Source organism: Petromyzon marinus, chromosome 42 (assembly GCF_048934315.1).
Source record: "Petromyzon marinus isolate PM22_M1 ecotype Great Lakes invasive population chromosome 42, UKy_Petmar_22M1.pri1.0, whole genome shotgun sequence".
Lineage (NCBI taxonomy): Eukaryota > Metazoa > Chordata > Hyperoartia > Petromyzontiformes > Petromyzontidae > Petromyzon > Petromyzon marinus.
This window is the reverse complement of record NC_133708.1, coordinates 11,764,779-11,785,357: the sequence shown is the minus strand read 5'-3', so window position 1 is coordinate 11,785,357 and position 20,579 is coordinate 11,764,779. Positions and strand designations below refer to the sequence as shown.

The window sequence follows — 20,579 nt, the reverse complement described above, 5'->3', positions numbered from 1 at the left end:
CTGGCCCCCCACCCCCTCGTGTGTCATGTCGGCCTTCACAGGTGCTGCTACTTGCTAACGGCACTTGCCTCGATGCTCTGCTGAGGCTATGCGGGGGATCTTTGTGCTTGTGCGTCCGTACCTTTGCGGTCTCGTACATGTAGAGGACGAGTGGCTCTGAGCGTGGCACGGTGAACCAGGCGCGGTGCGATGCCTTCACTCCGCGCTCCGACAGACTCAGGAATCCACACAGAATGCTGCCCGCCGGATCCGCCGAGGCACGCCGCTACAAAGACAAAAGAACCCCCCCCCCCAGCCAGGATGGCCTTAACAAGACTGTTGGGGCGAGTGCTTGTTCGCGAGTACTAACGAAGGCCGGCACGGCACGCGAAGGGGGTAGGTTCGTTTCTGGCCCTTAAAAAAAAAACTTTTTTCACATTTAGGTCTCCTGATCACATCTGGCTTCGAATCACCGACGTCCATTCCTCCCAGGCGGCGGCATGAGCTGTGCGTTAAGGTGACAGGAAGACACGTGACGGGTGGGGCTGCGAGGAGGCGACCGTCTTTCCCAACCTCAATGAAAACAGCCGACGACTCTTGAGTCTCGAGAGGAAAAAAAAACTCGGAAAATAAACCGCGGCGAGCAGAGGAGGGAGCGCCGGCTCTCTCCACGCACCTCGGCGACCGCGGCGACTCGAGCCCGTCGCACGTCGTCGGGCAGCTCCTCCGTCTCATGCTGCTGCTGCTGCTGAGGCCTCAGGACGCCGTAGCAGTCGTGGCACACGCGGGCCAGCTTCCCGCCCTCGTACTCCAGCTGCGCCTTGTACTCGGAGCACTTGCCGCACACGACCTGCGCCGCAGACCGCGCTCCTTGTCAAATCATCATCATCATCATCAAATGCAATAGATACGAAACTGTGTTGTTTTCCTCGTAACTTACACTTTGGTTCCATCGGCAAAGTCACGTACTTAGAAATGAAATGAAACAAGTCACGACGTTTCGATCGCAACGCAAGCGATCGAAGCGTCGTGACTTGTTTCATTTTATTTTTACCCACGTGACTTTACCGAAAGAACCAAACAGTATGGATTCCTGCAGCCACGAAAGCTTCAAATCAAGATTGAGCCTCCTCATAACTGATTTTAAATTGATTGTAGTCATTGTTATTTTACATTTACCATCCCCCTACCCCCCCCCCATCCCGACTATGTTCACTCATGCCAGGAACGTTGAGCAAGGTTTCTGCATTCGCGAGCCTTCCCGAGAACGTGCCGCTCGCGGATCGTAAAGGTTTCTGCTGTACTCACGTGGCCGCAGGCACGACAGTGATGCTTCCTGCGCGTGAGGGCGTTGAAGGGCTCCGAGCAGCTCATGCACTCGGACACGCTGCGCTCACGCACCAGGTGAGGCGCCCGTCGCCCCAGCTCCGTGGCCTGCAGGTGGAGAAGTGTGGGAAGTGGGGGGGAGGACGTGGGGGGGTGGGCGGTCAGAAATGGCGTGGGCTTTCGCGCGGGGGAGGAGAGGCATTCGATTCCCGCATCGGAGGGAGGATCGCCAGATGTTTCGTTCAGAGAGGTGGACGATAAGAGAAACATTTAGATATTCAATCTGGGAGGTGGATCATAAGAAAGATATTCATTCGGATGTTCAATCACAGAGGTGCATGCATGCATGCATGTTGAACTTCTTTAGACAATTTACGACGCGTCGTCCGACACGACTCAGAACACATCTGAACAAAGTTGGGCCTAGTTTCTGAAGAGACCTGGTGTGGAGCTTTTGTTTTTCTCAGTTATTTTTTTTGACGGATGCTTGCCGATAAAACCCCTGTTAAATATGACAGATGAAAGGAAAAAAAAACACATCGGCAAGTGATGTTTGACCATACTTGTCAACCTCTTATCAGTGCCCACCTTGTTTCAGACCAATTCAAACTTTATTGGTCACCCTGTGCCCTTATAAATCTCAACGTTCATCTTACAAAGTCCCATCACAAGGGAGAAACACAAACACATAAGCATAAAAAGTGCTCCGCATTGAAACGGCTGTACGCCGTATGGACCTGAAAACTAAAATTCCTTGTACAAGAATACGGGTTGACAGGTATACGTTTCTACTATGGGAAAACAGGGTCCGCTTTCACGACGATTCGATTTACGACGCTGTGTCCTGCAACGCATTGTGCAGCAAAAGCGGGGACCGCCCACATGCAAATAAGCCGTGACTTGGGCCTACAGCGATTCCAATACCAGCCGAGGTCGGTGCAGCTACAAAGGCACTCTGCAGATGGCAGCAGAGCGCAACGTATCTCAACATCGCCCCCCACAAAACCTCCGGCACGAGACGAATCCTCTCGCCCAGCCTCGATCCGACAAATTCCACTGCGGGGACGCACAGAGAGGAGGCTCCGACGAGCCGCGTTCAAACAAGAACACTCCCGCGGCACCGCCTCCGCGCTCGATATCTGGCGCCATTCTCGGTGAGCGAACGGGCAGCGAATATCTTTGAACGAGTGGCTGGCTGGTAAAATATGAATTCGGGAAGCAGTATACAACAGGCACAAGGAACACCCCCCCCCCCCCCTAACCGCTTAACACGCGTCTTGCCTCCTTCCTATGCACACGCCACGAGTCACAGTTTCCACTTTAGGGATTCGAGCGAAGGAAAGTCCGTAACAGGATGTGTTCCCAACAAGGACAATACAAAGGTGCATTAGGGACAGCTTGCAAACATGCGCGCAGCAGTTTTAAAATAAAATAAAAAGTATTTTATTCATTAATATACGTGAAATAGGAAAAACAAACAAACATTTGCGAGCACGTCTTGAAGGAAAAGGGAAGGAGGTTGCTTTGTGACCTTCTGCCGAGGCCATTATTTAGGCAGCTGTATGGCCGAGAGTTTAGCCCGGGGCATCCTGGTGAGTCCGGTGAACGTCGCATTCGCCGGATTTTAACAAGGTGCGCAAACTGCTGCAGCAAGTGGAGTAAACCCCAAAGGCCCTGTTATATCACAGTGCAGCAACATTTAATCTAAACTATGAACTAAACATTATTCTTTTCATATCCCCAGGTAAGGCCCAACGAGCTGTGTAGATCCGTTTTAGAAACGACCTGGCCACAAATGATAGCTCAACGAAGTGGCTTATCTTCACGTGGAAATATATAGCAGACAAATACTCCGAACGCATGATGTCGATTCTGAATGTTGAGGTAAAAATAAGATGACCCGGAGAAAAATGCACGCGACCACAGAGAGAACATGCAAACTCCAAATATACAGGCGTATATTTTAAATCGAATCCCCGACCTACTGCATACCAGGCGAGGTAGTATAGATCTCGCCACCGCTGCCGCCTGCAGAAGTCCTATACTTTTACGTTCGTGCACGTGTGTACACTCCCAGCCTTCGCCAACGTGCATTGACGAGCGTGGTGAAGTATGGTCAAATAACCCACACAGTCCACGTGGCCTGGGGAGGCCCTCATCCAGCGGTGGATTGGCAAAGGGCTGCTTATGTGCGTGGTGATGTTTGTTGTTAGCGCAGGTTCAATGTTTTTCAGCGGATTGCAACGGTTTTGAAGTCACAATTTAGGTCACGAAATCCCATCAAGCGCTTGCCCAGAATAGAGATTTGCTAAACAACAAAAGGGAAGTGGGGCTTTCAACTTGTTCTTCCTGCCGGACTTCCGCAAAACTGTCGCGAAGGCACAAGGCCGCCGTGCCGTCCCGTTGGCCTGCGACAACGCGATGAGAAACACGCATTGAGATTATTATCGATTATTTTGGTGCTATAAGTGGCCTAACGATAGGCCACTTTGTTGAGCTGTCATTTGTGGCCACTTCTGAAAAATAAGTTATTACGTCAGTGGGCTCAGGATGGGGATGATTTAGTTTTATTTGTATGTGTTTGGGTTATTTGTTTACTGCTTAAACTTTTTTGAATTGCCATCATGTTTTTGCACTGGTTGTGGTTGTAACGTTTTTACCCGCCCCTACTGGACATCTGAGAAAAGGAGCTTTATAGCTCACCGGATTCCTCCAGTATAAATAAAAAAAAACTGATGTTGAAAAAAAGTATTCAGATTCCGAGCTGTGAATTAATGATTGAGCAGCACAAAGAGTTTAGTGGCTACGCTGTAAAAATCTGTTTTCTCAGCTTGAGATAATAACAATCGTAACATTCGAGATTGTGAGAATCTTTACTTCAGGATGTCCTCCTGGTTTAACACTGGGTCGCCTTCGGGTGGGAGTTTACGATCGTCGTTCAATGGTGGTGGACAATGGGACACGTAGATTATCTGAACTTCCTTGAGGTATTAATAAAAAAAAAACGTATAAAATACCGTATCATATAGACAGATAGATACACGCATCGGCTCTGCGCCCCAAACTGTCTGGCGTATTTTACTGAGAAAAAAAAGAGGTGTTCATAATATGGCAAAGCTAGCCTTCTATACACAATAAAGTTCATGATTATTACCTATAAACTTCTTGAAGTTTACGCGCACCTGACTTCGCTGGTGAGACTCTGAATGACAAAAACAAAAGTAGAGGGTTGGGTCGAAAATCTGAGGCCCTGGGAACTGCGTTCCAAACTGATTTTTTTATTATTTTGCCAGGTAAGGCCCACTGAGCTGTGTAGCTCTATTTTAGAAGTGACCTGGCCAAAGAAGTTGGCTCATCATGTGGAATGTTAAGGCAGTCAAGTACTCTAAACGCACGTATACAGGCATCGTCAGGGTTGGGATCGAACTCACGAACTCCTGCATACTAGGCGAGGGAGTTAACATCTCGCCAACGTGGCGCACCTGTTCACTGCTACCACCACCGCCACCACCACCACCGTCACCACCACCGCCACCACTGCCACCACTACCGCCACCATCACCACCGCCACCATCACCACCGCCACCGCCGCCACTGTTACCACTACCACCACCGTCACCACCGTCGGCACCACCGCCGGCACCACCACCAACGCCACCACCGCCACCACCCCCGCCACCACTGCCACCACTGCCACCATCACCACCACTGCCACCACCGCCGCCGCCACCACCGCCACCACCGCCACCACCACCGCCACCACCATCACCACAACCGCCACCACCACCACCACTACTGCCACCACCGCCACAACCGCCACCACCACCGCCACCACACCCGCCACCACCACCATCGCCGCTGCCGCCCCGCGAACACCGTCCACCATCCGTCCCGTGCAGGCCGAACGGCCGACGACCGTTAACGAGGACCTCGCCGAGGGGATCCCCACCCCGGGGATCCCCACCCCCCACCCTGGCGATGATCGGCGCGGGGGAGGAGAGGTGCGTTTTGGTTTGGCGGGGGGCTCACCGAGAACTCTCCGTCGTCATCGCGCGTGAAGGAGCTGTTGAAGGAGCTGTTGAACGCCTTGAAGCTCTCGCTGTTCTTCTCGTGCTTCTCTATCGTGTCGCGGATCGCCTGCGAGAGCGAGCGCAAGGGGGGGAGGGGCGGGGCGGGCGCGGGAGACGCGACTCGCATTAATCACGGAAACCCGCTCGCCGCTCGCTACGCGATCCGGCGAGCCCGTCGACTCGGTCCTCGGCTTGATTCATCGCAATCGCGGCCCTCCTTTGCGCTCCGGCTCGCAGCGATTAATGGCGACTCTAATGGGCCATCAACCACTGTCGCTCGCGTGCCCCTGCCCCGCTTTTCACGATTCTAAAGCAGGCCGCGCTCGCGAAAAACACGCGGCTCTATGGAGCCCAATTAACCGCTCGCAAAAGTGGATAAATCCGGCCGAGATTAAACGTACTCCCAATGGGAACTTAAGCATGCTGTGCACCGCTTAAGTACATATACACGCACGCTGAACAATGAGATACTGTAGTGTGTAGCTCAGGAGTATAGTGTTCAGGGTTCTTGGTGTCAGAGTTTGGCAGATTGAATCTCCACCTCGGCCGGGCAATGGCAACTGAAAATTATAAATGCCGTCCTGAAAAAAAGTGAATATCCACAAGACTCTATCGTTCACAAGGGCAACATTTGATGGCGAGCTGAGTCGCTTTCCCACTGGGGACACCCAGCCAGCTATCGCTTGTAGTCTTCATTACCAGTCACGTCCTATCCACTGCTGGATCAACGCCCTCCCAAAGCCGCCCTCATCTCTCGCAGTCCCGCACAGGAGCTGATTTCATCGCTCCCTCCGCCGGCGCATTTCCCTCTCGGGCGTGTTCCTTCCTTTTCGCCTGGCGCTTGGTCGTGACTCTCGACCGGTCACAATACCGAAGCGTTCGTACGGTGCGATTTTCACATTCAACAATGGTTCACTTTTCTTAAATGCCCCCCCCCCCACCCTCCCCCCCACCTCTGTTGACCCAAGCAGCTACAAACGGCAGTCGGTCGAGCGGCGGGTCGCGTGCGGTGAGGGTTGTTAAGTGGCCAGGCACACCGCGGCCAGCGCGGAAGAGAGGAGCTCTCGAGGGAACCCGCTGGTGTAGGCACTTTCGGCAGCGAGCAATCGCAGGGCTGCACCTTGACTTAAACTAAACCGAAACTGTTTGTTTTACCAGGTGAGGCCCACTGAGCTCTATATCTCTTTGTCAGAAGCGACCTGGCCGCAGACTGAAAACGCATTTATTGGGAACTGCTTTGTGTGTTTAGTTTGTCCTTCCTCAGCAGTTCCGATTAGCACGGTTGGTTATGTATGGTGTAAAGTTCAACTGACGTACATACAGACGATACCTGAACGAAGTGGCTTATAGTGACCACTTATAGCAGCATAAATGCTCGAAATGAATGTTTGCAAACGTGGAGGGGAAAAAAACGGAGGACACGGAGAAAAAAAATCCACGTGACCACGGGGAAAGCGACATGCAAACTACAAAATATACAGCAGGCGTCAGGATTCGGGATCGAACCCAGGAAGCATCCTGCATACTAGGCGAGGTAGTTAACGTCTCTCCCACCGCGGCACCGGGGTCTGTAAATGCGAAACAACACCCCTCGACGACATGGGAATCGCGGTTTTTACGCAGAGCAGCGTCCCACCCACCACTCCCCACCACCCCCGTTCCACCTCGCTCGCAATCATTGTGCGGTAAATAGCGCGGCATTGGCACAATCGGCACGCGCGTGGCTTGGGACCGCGACGCACTCGCGCGTGCGTCTGTGAGAGGAAGCGTTAACAATGGACCCTGGGCTCCAAAGGTCTTTCTGCTTTTTACGTTTTCGCTCGCAAAGATCATATCGCCGTTTCCAACCCCTCGCGTTTTTACATTATTTATAGCCTAATCAGATTGACGCTATAATGTGTCGGGAGCATGGGAAAGGCAATAAAGCGGCCGTTTATAAGGGAAACCGGTGGTATATATAAAAAAAACGAACAGCAAGCAGCTTTAAAAGTTGTTCACAAAGGCATCATCTGTTCATTAAGCAATGATAATAATTATACAGCAGTGTGAATTGTGAGGCTGAAATGTTGGCAACACGCTCCTTGTACACTTAAGTCCATCTCGAGGGCATTTGACCAATTATGCCACGCTGGTCAGCCATCATGCAAGAGGCAGAGTCTCATGAAGTTGGCTGAGATTACCATCAAATTGTAACAATTTAATAATGGATGATACATGTATGGACACCCTCTGGAAGCAATATTTTTACAAATTGGATTAAGGGGGGTCTATAGGGATGTCGAACAAGTTGGACATCAACTTAAACATTTTGGAATCATTTGCTTTCGACTGGCAGAAAGTGTTTCCCTCCACATTCAGAAACACGTGTTTAGAGTATCTGGCTGCTCTAAATTTCAACAGGACAAGCCACTTCGTTGAGCTATCATTTGTGGCCAGGTCGCTGCTGAAAAGAGCTACATAGCTCAGTTGGCCTTGCCTGGTAAAATTAAAATCAAATAGCAAACAAAAATAGTTCCTTGCATCTGTGCACCACTGCCAACGCAACAGCATCACCAAAGAACACAATTCGAATGGCAAGGCCTCCACCAATAGGAAAGGGTGTGACTGTTTCTCTCTCTCTCAAGAGAGAGAAGCATTATGGGCAAATTCAGCGAGTGGCGTTATTGGCGTACCTTGACCCACTCTTTCTTCTCAGCTTCTGATCTGTAAAAATAAATAGAACGATGAAGTCAATAAAGCAAACGAAGAAATGAGCAAGCCCAGTCTCGTCTCACTACAGCACGGATGGCCAACCTGTTACAGACGAAGAGCCGAAAAGTGCCCACGAGTTCGACACAGAGCAAAGTGTGTATATATTGACAGTTTTCAGCACAGCACGGGAGACATTCATTATTCTTTGCTACTACTACTGTGATAGCGCGTTCTACTTTACGCCATCTTCGATAGAGGTGCATGTGGTGGATTAGAGCCACATGCAGCTCAGGAGACGCCGGTTGGGTCACTGCTGCACTCATCACAGTGCTCTACAATGCACCAGGATGACTGATGCCAGAGCTGATTTAATGTTAATTTTTTACACGCTTTGTTAAGTATCACCTGGTTAAAAAAAAACTGCACGTGAATTTACACGTTTTCATCCAGGAAATGTAAAATTTCTTCTGGCAGTTATTTTTTTTATTCACACAGTACTAGTTGGTTGTGTCAGGTGGTGGCGGGTTTAACGACACATTTATATATTTACGTGATCTCACCCAAAAAACCTCGATTATGGATGATATTGGTCGTGAAAGCCTACGTGTTAAATAATAATAGTAAGTATAAAGCAGAACCCCTCTGAACGACCACCACTGTTAACAGCTAACGACGCGCCTCCACAAAGCCCAATGTGTTCGCTTACCGACCATTCCCCCTGTTAACGACGGGATTATGACGAGCATGAACCGCCAATGTCGGCCAAACGGCGAGCTCCAAAATGGTCTGACCAGGCCTCGGCCAATCAGCGACGTACATTCACGAGTATTGGGGCATTGTTTACATTCGATGCTATCGGAACGAATTAAGCCTTAAACATGAATTTCCCATACTCGCTTTAACAACCAAATCACTTCACAACCTGTTTCGTGGAACCAATTACCGTCGTTAAGAGGGGTTCTACTGCATTATTATAATCGTTGTTATGGGAATTACAATCAATCCCACAAACAAGTTGGGGAATGAACCTTGATCGCAGTGTTGGTGAAGGGAGCTGAGCAGGGCTGGTTCGCTTATAATCACTCGCCAACTCATGTTAGCCATGGCCAGGAATAAAACTCAAGTCGCTGGATTTAGAGTCCAATGCTCCCGCCATTCTCAAGTTTAAAATCTCGCGGCCGGGAATCAAACTGGCGTCGCGTGGTTCGTATGGCAGCAAGCTATCTGCCGCTGCCGCCGCCGCCGCTCCGCCCCTTATCGTAATAACAACACCAATGCGGTGCATCGGCCTTCCTTCAGAGCACTTGCATTTGTCCCAATATGAAATCCTGCAGGACATCCTGCACTTCCGCAACAAGGTTCCCTCCAATCGCGACTTGGACCACTTCGGACCCAAGGGAGCGGCGTGCGGAGGCGTTGCGGTGGGATTTGCGTGGGAGGAAGTGATGGCCGGGAGGGGGTGGGCAAGTGAGAAGGAGGTTTGTGGGGGGTGGCTGGGAGGGAAGGAAAGAGGAGATGGTGTGTGCGGAGGGGAGGGGGGATGGTGCATGTGGTGAAGGAGGGAGGGAGGTTTGTGGGGGGGGATGGCGGGTGGGCGGGAGGAGTCACCGTGCTCGGATGACCAAGGCCCTCTGCTTCCCCGAGACGCTGAACGTGTATGGCTGCCCTTGGGACTCGACCTCCTGCAGCTGTTGGGCGGGAAGAGCGGAATCGCTCGTCAGCACGCACCGCGCCGCGTGTCAGCACGCGTGCCGGAACGCACGCTGGGATGAGCCGGGGGCTCGTTGCTGAGACGCGCATCCTTTATTCTGAACCACAAGACCGGGCAGCTGATGATGTCAGAGACACTGAGCTGGCACCGTTGACATCCCCGATTTGAGTCCGTGTGGTTCAACGGGGTTCTCCAGTGGAGGGAGCTGATGATCTTTGCCCGGTTGCCAACGGCTGCACAAACACCGCTGTGTTGAATTTGGGTTTTTTCCTTTATTTGACAAAATGTAAGCACCGATCGCTGCAAATTTTGGTGCGATGTTACGAATATCTCGACACCAGGCTTTGTGGGTAAGTTCAGTTCCCCTGGTGTGGATAAGAGAGGTCACACTAAGGAAGTCAGTAAGCCACAGCCGCCTGTGGCTTACTGTTCTGACGCAGGCACCAATTCAATTCCTGACCAAAGAGACACCCAGCCCTAAGGGCTTGAACCCTGGCCACGTCTCCATCAATAAAGTCATCAGCATCCTTAGAAACACCCAGCACCCCGACGGCTTGAGCCCAGAACCTAAGAGGTTGTTGCTCCATTATCCTGACATGAACATCGGCATCTGAAAGACAGCAGCCACAGCCCGTCGGGGCTTCCAGCACAAAACCCCTCGGACGTGCTGGTCCGGTGCTCAATCAACGATGCACGCCCGCCCAATTGAGCCACCCGCCATCGCGGCCAGCAACGCGAGTGGCAAAGTCGCGTGGAGTTTGTGTGGAGGTGAATGGGGAGGGGGGTGGGGAGCTGGCGCTTGCAGCACCTGCATGCCGTCAATGTTGAGCCTCGTGCGTACGCTGAATCGCTGCTGCCCCATGAGTCGCAGCTTGGGCACGCAGTAGAGGAGCATGTTGTTGAACTGGGGTTGGAGGGATAGGCGAACGCACGCACGCACGCACACATACAGCGCAAATTAAACGTTGTGTCTCTCGGCTTGTATCTTTGAAAAAAAACATTTTTTAGCCATGCTCAGCTGCTGCTGCTGCTGTGACAAAGGCCTTGCCGAGCTGCCGCCGCCGCATCGTTTATTATATGTTGCTTGGTTGGAGAAGTGGCGCCGTGATTAGCTGTGAACCTGCCAGCCTGACTATAACCAGTCACGGCTAATATCAGTGGGGGATGCCATCGGAACCAGGACTGGGCCCCTACCCCATGGCTTCACCAACTCAGCCAGTGCGTGAAGCTCAGCCAGACTTATAACGAATTGTTCATGCCTGAGGCTCAACGAGCCAGAGGAAGGCAAGTTCAGAATGACTCGAGTTCAGTGCTAATTCATGAACATTCGAGAGTCACACGAAGGCACCTATAGAATCTATTTTTCCATTGTACAACCAAGCTGCACCGGAGCCATCCCGTGTCAGCCTGGTGCAGCTGAGGAGGTGCCAGGTTGTTTTTCACACTGCAGAAGCTGAGCTGTGCCAATGGCACCAATGAGATTTGGGAACACTGTTTCTCCATATATGTACATATGTTGAACTTCTTTCGCACCGTACGTAGCCAACCATGCCATGATCGGAAGTTTCGGTGGAAGGGCAACAAACTAAACGCAGTGTAATCGCTCGTTTCACAAGCAATGAACCCCGAATTAGCCTTATCAGTCCAGTTTATTACGGTTGGGTTTTGGCTTGGCACGGCAAGTATCCAATGAAAATGCCACCTGTACCATCGAAGTCCTGCGCTGGCTCAGCTCGGATGTGCCAGTGGAATAGGGGTATTCACATTCCCAGGCAGGGTACATTGATGAAATTCAAGGCTCGGAGAGAGCGAGCGAAATCGGCGAAGCCGCAGCCAGCAGCTTGGAAGCCGCATTGCGTTCAGAGCCAAGGCTAAACGGTAACAGAGGCCTCAGCGTCACAGGTCCGGCCCCGGGGCTCCTACCAAGAAGAGGTGCCTCTCCTGAGCGGTGCCGTTCTTCGCCGACAGCTTGAGGATCTGGCCCTCCTTGATGAGCTCGTTAGACGGGTGGACGATGTCTTCCTCACCGTCCAGCATCTCGTACACCTCCAGCAGCTTGTGCATTTTCTCCTGCGTCGCCCAGGCGCAAGACAGGAATCGGAATGTTTGTTTAGACTGCAGGAGGGGGAATCCGATGAGCCGTGAAGCTCTTTTTTTAGAGATGTCCAGTATGGGCGGGTCAGTCCAACAACAACAATAACAACGCCGACAATTATTATAGAGAATGTTTTCAATAAGTAAAGTTATGTTTTTAGTTTATATATACTTTTACATAACCTGTTACTTGGAGGAGCACGGGCAATTTGTCCTCAGCCAGCCGGGAATGGATAGGAAAGGTTGAATTATTGGCATTAACAAAATAAGAATCGGTAGCGAGCATAAAAATAACTTAAGTACAGTACAGTCAATATAGCAAGTGTTTTTTTTCTTAATTGCGCACCGCAATGTAACGTGCATTTGGAGTATTTTGGCCGCTATACATTTCCACGCGTATAAGCCACTTCGTTGAGCTATCAATTGTGGCCAGGTCGATTCTGAAAAAAATAGCTACATAGCTCAGTGGGGCCTACATGGTAAAACAAATAAAAAAAGTTTGGATTTAGTGCATTCTCTAGTGGTCCATTAAAGAGTTGCATTATATTCATTGGCAGGTCACGTGTACAGTAGTAATACAGTGAGGGAAAAAAGTATTTGAGTCCCTGCTGATTTTGTACGTTTGCCCACTGACAAAGAAATTATTAGTCTATAATTTTAATGGTAGGTTTAGTTGAACAGTGAGAGACAAAATAACAACAAAATCCAGAAAAACGCATGTCAAAAATGTTATAAATTGATTTGCATTTTAATGAGGGAAATAAGTATTTGACCCCCTCTCAATCAGAAAGATTTCTGGCTCCCAGGTGTCTTTTATACAGGTAACGAGCTGAGATTAGAAGCACACTCTTAAAGGGAGTGCTCCTGATCTCAGCTTGTTACCTGTATAAAAGGCACCTGTCCACAGAAGCAATCAATCAATCAGATTCCAAACTCTCCACCATGGCCAAGACCAAAGAGCTCTCCAAGGATGTCAGGGACAAGATTGTAGACCTACACAAGGCTTAAATGGGCTACAAGACCATTGCCAAGCAGCTTGGTGAGGTGACAACAGTTGGTGCGATTATTCGCAAATGGAAGAAACACAAAAGAACTGTTAATCTCCCTCGGTCTGGGGCTCCATGCAAGATCTCACCTCGTGGAGTTGCAATGATCATGAGAACGGTGAGGAATCAGCCTAGAACTACACGGGAGGATCTTGTCAATGATCTCAAGGCAGCCGGGACCATAGTCACCAAGAAAACAATTGGTAACACACTATGCCGTGAAGGACTGAAATCCTGCAGCGCCCGCAAGGTCCCCCTGCTCAAGAAAGCACATATACATGCCCGTCTGAAGTTTGCCAATTAACATCTGAATGATTCAGAGGACAACTGGGTAAAAGTATTGTGGTCAGGTGAGACCAAAATGGAGGTCTTTGGCATCAACTCAACTCGCCGTGTTTGGAGGAGGAATGCTGCCTATGACCCCAAGAACACCATCCCCACCGTCAAACAAGGAGGTGGAAACATTATGCTTTTGGGGTGTTTTTCTGCTAAGGGGACAGGACAACTTCACCGTATCAAAGGGACGATGGACGGGGCCATGTACCATCAAATCTTGGGTGAGAACCTCCTTCCCTCAGCCAGGGCATTGAAAATGGGGCGTGGATGGGTATTCCAGCATGACAATGACCCAAAACACACGGCTAGGCTCAAGAAGAAGCACATTAAGGTCCTGGAGTAGCCCAGTCAGTCTCCAGACCTTAATCCCATAGAAAATCTGTGGAGGGAGCTGAAGGTTCGAGTTGCTAAATGTCAGCCTCGAAACCTTAATGACTTGGAGAAGATCTGCAAAGAGGAGTGGGACAAAATCCCTCCTGAGATGTGTGCAAACCTGGTGGCCAACTACAAGAAACGTCTGACCTCTGTGATTGCCAAAAAGGGTTTTGACACCTATTACTAAGTCATGTTTTGCAGTGGGGTCAAATACTTATTTCCCTCATTAAAATGCAAATCAATTTATAACATTTGTGACATGCGTTTTTCTGGATGTTTTTGTTGTTATTATGTCTCTCACTGTTCAAATAAACCTACCATTAATTAAAATTATAGACTGATCATTTATTTGTCAGTGGACAAACGTACAAAATCAGGAGGGGATCAAATACTTTTTTCCCTCACTGTATATGTACGTGTGTTGAACATTTTTTCGCACCATATGTAGCCAACCACGCTAATCGAAGGTACGGGGAAGGACAACAAACTCAACCCAAAAAGCAATGAAAATAAATTTGTTTTCAATCTAGATTTAAAAGTACGTAGGTTGAGTGGCTTCCTATTATCGTAAGGAAGAGCGTTCCAGACGGCCGCAGAAGCACATCTCTGACCGTCTTCGATGGCCAGCCAAAAGCCGTTGCTGCGAGAATGAGTGGAGTTTCCGTGGATTGGCCAGGAACATTCATGGTTGGATATTTTTAAAGTTCATGATTGTGAATGCATTTATAAATGTTTCTCACCATTTTCCTGATGGCGGCATTGGAATGGTTTGCAGCTGTGGAGATGATTTCCAAGGATTCTGAAAAAGAAACGTAAGACGTTTACTCATTGGTGCATTCTTTTGCAACACTTCAAAAAGGCGGTTTTGCTGAATAAGAACAACAAACCAGGTCATCTTTGCAATGCACATTTTAACTTGCTCACAGATATTAAAACGGTGATGATAATGGTTAAACGCGTTATGTTTATACTTGTTTGCCTCATTTACATCTTGGTTGATAGACTTTTACTGTCGTTGTATTTTCACATGTGTTTCACACTACGTCACACAATTTTTGTTCCTGCGTATTAAGCATTCATTTTTTAATTGCGTATGCCTAAAAAGTATAGAAAATGGCTATTATTCCTCACAAACGTTTATTTTGTGACCAGGACTTTATGTGAAGGAATGACACAAATGCAAACGTTTTCCCATTGAAAATAGGTACATTTCAAAATATCCCTGTCCTGGGGAATAATAGCCATTGTCAGTACGTTTGAAGCATAAGCAATTAGGAAATAACACTAACTACCCAGGAAATGGTTTTGTTACACAGTGTAATTAAAGGAAAGTATTATTCGTATTATTAACGTTATTACTTACCACATAAATGGCAACTGTATTGAATGACAACCACAAACTCTAAAAAATAAATGGTTCGGAATACGGCACTCGTTGTTGTTTTGCGTTCGGTAGCCTAAAAAAAGCAGGGCCCAGACACCCATCGGGAGTTGAATGACGACGGTGGCAAGAGGTCACTTGTGGGGGAATTAAATAAACAATTCGGTGCATTACTGACAGCGACGCGCCAGACAGCACTGGCGAAGGATGTCAGGGCTGGTCACGATCACAAGCGTCGCGCTGGGCAGAAAAAAAACAGTATAGTTGAAATATGAAGACCGTCGTGATGACGCGGAGGGAAACTGGGACCCACGCGGGCACACGCACAGACCGTTGGGGCAAGCACTGTTAGCGGGAACCTTTTCAGGGCCTGTACGATGGGACGGTGCATCCATCGATGGCACGCGGTAGGGCCAGGACCATGCACACAATCCTGACCTCTTTTGCCTCCTCAAATCTGACATTTACCACAACACTGCACCAGGGGATCTTTCCAGGCTTAGTTGACCTACTTGCGCTGCAGGTTGCTTCATTTAACCCCATCACGTGAATTGTTTCCTCGTTGATAGTAAAATTTAAAGCATCGTGACCTGCCTTCTCTCAATGTACACCGTGCTATTACATTCATTCTCATTCTTTGCGCTGCTTCCAAATAAAAATGGTACATTTTAATTCCATGGTCAATCTTGTGCCGTTGTGGGATCTGCCGTCGTTCCATTTTGTTTGATCCATTCCCAAATGAATTCGCAGTCGTGCTATCGACATCGCATCACCGGAGGGAGATATTCTCATTTGGAACAGTCGCGGTGAGCGGTGAGCATCCCGAGAACACGGTATCCCAGAACTACTTCTGAAGTTGCTTCAAATAGGCCTCTTTATAACACCGTTTGTACTCCCAGCGGACAAAACTGTGTTTCGTCGCGTGTCAAACAAACTCAATGTTTAACTTTGCAGAGGAGGATTGTGTTAAAACACGCAGCTATAAATTATGACGACGCGTCCCTTCGTGCGGTCATCGGTGAACCTGTGGACAACATGAACTCGTCACACGTGAGAAACCCGTGTTCACCATGGGTGACTGCAAGCCCAGATTTGAAGCCAAAATTTCAGTGGTGGCTGGCTCGGTGCCCTGGCATAGGATTAGCCTCCTAAGCCACTAAGCCAACTCTGTGCGAAATCCTGTTTTTTTTTTTACAGCGAGCCTCCCTCCGCCTTCCGTGTGCAACTCTCCGTCAGCGGTCGAGCGAGCGGCTCGCCATCGGAAAGGGCGCGAGTGTCAAATCCCCCGGTTGGGTGCTGATTCAGCTAATTATGCCTCCGAGGGCCGATAAAACGAGCACCACTTGAGTGTGGAAGTTAACAGTGGTTGTTCTGTGCAGAGACTCGTTCCCGTCACAGGTACGTGGAACCTCCACCACTCGCTTCGGAAGGAGACAGAACACTGCATCGATGCTCGCTTGAGTAAAAAAAATTACTTTGGCCAATTGGAAAGTGCCGCCGCGCGACATAAGAGACGGGTGCCAGAAATATGCGGCACTACTTTGGCACAAGACAGAGGAAAGTGGAAACAAGTGACCAAATGTGCAGTGGACACCTACGGGCTATCTGCCCGTGGATCGTCAAAAACGCGCGCAGGTTCGCGCAGGACGTGCTCGGGCGCTCGCGCGGCGGTGCCGGGAGCAAAGGCGGGACGTGCGGCGCTCACTCTCCGCGTCCTTGCGATCGACCGCGTCCTCGGGCAGCCGCTTGAGGTAGTCGCGGAGGAGCAGCTCGTACCGCGGGATCCTCTGCACCGGCTCCAGCATGTGGTGCTGCAGCGTCAGGTTGTGGCAAATATCCCGCTTCTGTTTCATTCAAGGTGGGGACGTGGCGGCGGGGGGGGAAGTAAATGGAACAAATTGAAATAATGAATATTGGGTAGGGGTGGTTTGTAGCGATTCACACGGTGGGTGCGTTTGCCCTGTAGTGGGACAAAGTGTGGGCACGTCCACCTCTCCCGGGACATTTTGCCAGCGTGGAGGAGTCTCGCAAAATACCCCTCTAGAGCAGCGGTGGCCCAACTGGCGTCTCCTGAGCTCTTTAAATCCACCACATGTGGCTCTATCGAAGGGGCATAACATAGAACACACTGCCATCACAGTAGCAAAGAATAATTAAATGTCTCCCGTGCTGTGCCAAAAAGTGTCAGTATACACACTTAGATATGCACACTCGGCTCTGTGCAGAACTCATGGGTGCTTTTTGGCTATTTGTCTTATTGTCTGTTATGGGTTGGCCACCCCTGTTCTAGAAGGGGGCATCTCTAAAGCGCCCTATGGTGAAGGCCCTTCCGCCATAGGTGGCGTGAGCGAGACACTGCAGTGTTGCACCTTTCACCTTATTTTTCACAACAAAGAATCAGGGGAGTTGGTTTTCATCGAACATTGATGGCTCTGAGCCCAAGGTGGAAATTCCACATCACTCTGGTGGCATGGCAGTGAAGAAAAGTGGGGTGGGTGAACCCATCCTTGTGAGCCTCTTGGTGATATCCTCCTCAAATGTGTAGGTTTTGTATGTATATTGAACTCCTACATAGCCACCCGTGCTAATCGTGCTAATAGGAGGTTTTAATACTCTGCGACGCAAGCTTTTGTGCCCGTTCACCTACGGCTTAGAGAAGGTGACCAAGAGATATCAGCGCTGTCGTGAATTCTTGATTCCATCTGTGCAGAACTTTTTTTTGAGTATTTACCCATCCCCCCCCCCCCCCAGTGGGGGCGAATCGGGTTCCCCTCGCGCGTGCAGGACGCTCCCACACGAAAGCTCGGGGTGTGTTAAATTAATTTGAATCGGCTGAAACATTCCACAGAAGGCAGACGTCCATGAGGATCTCCTGAAAATAGATGCCTGAACCACCAACCCAGCAGCCACCCCCGAAAGCGCCACTTCACAGAGTTCATCTGGTTTCTTTTTAATGATAATTTTCCCACTCGAGAGAACAGACGGACTTGGCACGCTCTTGGAAGCCTGAAATAATAGCAAACACACGGCCAGCGGGGACGCTTTGAGCTCCCCTACATTTAAACAGACGGGCCCTCCATTGGGTGTTCAACAGATGCAGCAAACTTAATCATTTTTTTACCTGTATCTTCCATATTTATTATATATGCTGCAAAATCTCTCTCCGTATGATGTTGATTTATATATATATAAAAAAAGCTTTTGTCCAAAAAGACAATAATTTCGTCATGGTACTGATGCAGTATGGAATGTATTTCCTGGATTTTTTTCTTTCAAAAGAGTCAAAGAAGCGCATATATGGCTGTTGTCCACATCTTATCGAGTGAATGAATGCAACAAGTTGGCAGGGCGGTCCTGAAAAAGAATCACACAACTTTCCTTGCATAAACAATCATCGTGACAATATAACGCAACATTTAATCAATAACGAGCGTTTATACACGATGATGATGATACAGCACCTGTATCTCCTGGATGATGGCCTTGAACGGGGAAGACTTCTCCATCCACGTGTTGAGCAGGTCCATGGCTCGATCAAAGTTCTTGACGTACTCCCCATACATCTTGAGGAAGGGAGCTAGCTTCTGTAGGACATCTCCGATGCGGGGATTCTCGTGCCTGTACAGCAGACGGGGAGGGTCAAACAAACGGGCGTGCCTTGTAGAGACCGGCCCTGTCAAGGGAACGAGGACTCTCCACCACTGGCTCAGGTCGGATAGTGGAGGTGAATTGCCCGCCACGTTGCTTGCTTTGAGTGGAATTGAGAAAATCTGACCTGACGTTCGCAATTATTTATTATGCGCACGGATGGAGTCCTGCCTTGGATATAGAAACATTCTTTATTTTATATTCTTAGTTTTTTCGGTAAAGTCACGTTGAAGAGAAACAACAATGGGCTCCCCCCTTTCTCCAGTTATAGCTAACATTTTCATGGAGAAATTTGAGACTGACGCCATCCAGACTGCCACTCTGCGCCCAACCTTATGGAAGAGGTACGTGGATGACACTTTTGTCATCTGGCCACATGGCCGGCCTGCTCTAGACCAATTCTTCGACCACATCAATTCCATACACCCAGCCATCAGATTTACCATGGAAGTCGAAATAGATGGCAAGATACCTTTTTTGGATGTCCTAATTAAAAAGAGACCTGATGGTTCAATGTGCCACTCTGTCTACAGGAAAGCTACCCATACGGATGCTTATCTGAAACCGGATTCCCACCACCATCCATCACAGAAGAATTCTCTCATCAAGACTCTGTATCATAGAGCCCAATGCATATCCGACCAGGAACACATAAGCAGTGAACTCAAGCACGTACACCAAGCTCTTAGGGCTAATGGTTACTCCGACTATACAATCCGCAAAGCTATCACTCAAACCATGAAGAAGAACCCTCTTGAGGAGCCTTTCAAAACCATCACTTTACCCTACATTGCTGGGATCACAAAAAAGATCTCCAAAATCTTGAATAAACACAAGATCCAGGTCCGTTTCAACACATTACATAAAATCCGTGATCTGGTTCCGTCTGTAAAAGATGTGATTCCGGACATACAATACCCTGGTGTCTACAAACTAAGTTGCCTCTGTGGTAGTAGTTACATTGGAGAAACCAAACGCCATATCTCGGACCGCATTCGTGAACATAAAGCAGACCTTAAACACGGTAGGACCAACACCTCGGCCGTAGCAGATCATTGTTCTAATTCAGTAGGCTCACATGCCATTGACTTTTCCAAGACGGAGGTTCTTTGTAAGCCATCTGGCTTCCATGAGAGATTCGTTCATGAGGCTATCCACATATACAAGCACAGAGACAATTTCAACCGAGAAGATGGATTCTATCTTAGCAATCATTGGAAAGATTTGATAAATCATTTCAGTTCTTGATTGATTGTTCACGCTTACAGTGGCTTTCAGACAGCATACATAAAAACAAATTTCGTCTCCCCCCTCCTCTTTTCAAAAAATAGATGGACTAGTCCTGGGCAAACTGCCAATCGCTGCGCGTGACGCAAACGTTATTTTTTTTATATATAAATAAATAAATATGCCGTTTTCAAAATAAATTTATGCAAACCGACACACCTGATGATGACCGTTTGAGTTATGGTCGAAACGTCGTGAGAATTTTTTATTGTTTTATATATATATATTTTGTTATTCTGTTGTTTCTCTTCAACGTGACTTTACCGAAAAAACTAAGAATATCTTAACACCTGTTTTATGAGGCTATCCACATATACAAGCACAGAGACAATTTCAACCGAGAAGATGGATTCTGGCTTAGCAATCATTGGAAGGATTTGATAAACCATTTCAGGTCTTAATTGATTGTTCACGCTTACGGTGGCTTTCAGACAGCATACATTAATTTTTCGTCTCCCCCCTTCTCTTTTCAGAACATAGATGGACTCGTCCTTCTAAATAAACTGCCAAATCGCTGCGCGTGGCGCTGACGTTTTTTTTTTATAAATAAATAAAAACACCGTTTAAAAATAAATAAATGCGAACCGCCACTTCTTTCAAATGTTTCTTGCCGTTGGTTGTTTCACACCTGATGA

At 48.8% G+C, this 20,579-nt stretch overlaps 1 protein-coding gene across 7 annotated transcripts in view; it reads right to left on the bottom strand.

Annotated features, from left to right (window-relative positions):
• The window catches only part of LOC116951130 (FYVE, RhoGEF and PH domain-containing protein 1-like), a 125,392-nt gene that overhangs the window by 6,477 nt on the left and 98,336 nt on the right, over positions 1-20,579 (bottom strand). For all 7 annotated transcript variants that reach the window (XM_032969568.2, XM_076073526.1, XM_076073527.1 and 4 more), the window contains 11 exons: positions 18,471-18,627; positions 16,715-16,853; positions 14,369-14,427; positions 11,701-11,847; positions 10,586-10,681; positions 9,675-9,754; positions 8,048-8,078; positions 5,335-5,442; positions 1,288-1,413; positions 656-829; positions 122-265 (listed from right to left, as the gene is read on the bottom strand). In XM_032969568.2, coding sequence (XP_032825459.2) covers positions 122-265; positions 656-829; positions 1,288-1,413; positions 5,335-5,442; positions 8,048-8,078; positions 9,675-9,754; positions 10,586-10,681; positions 11,701-11,847; positions 14,369-14,427; positions 16,715-16,853; positions 18,471-18,627 — 1,261 coding nt within the window. The remainder of the gene's footprint in view (positions 1-121; positions 266-655; positions 830-1,287; positions 1,414-5,334; positions 5,443-8,047; positions 8,079-9,674; positions 9,755-10,585; positions 10,682-11,700; positions 11,848-14,368; positions 14,428-16,714; positions 16,854-18,470; positions 18,628-20,579) is intronic.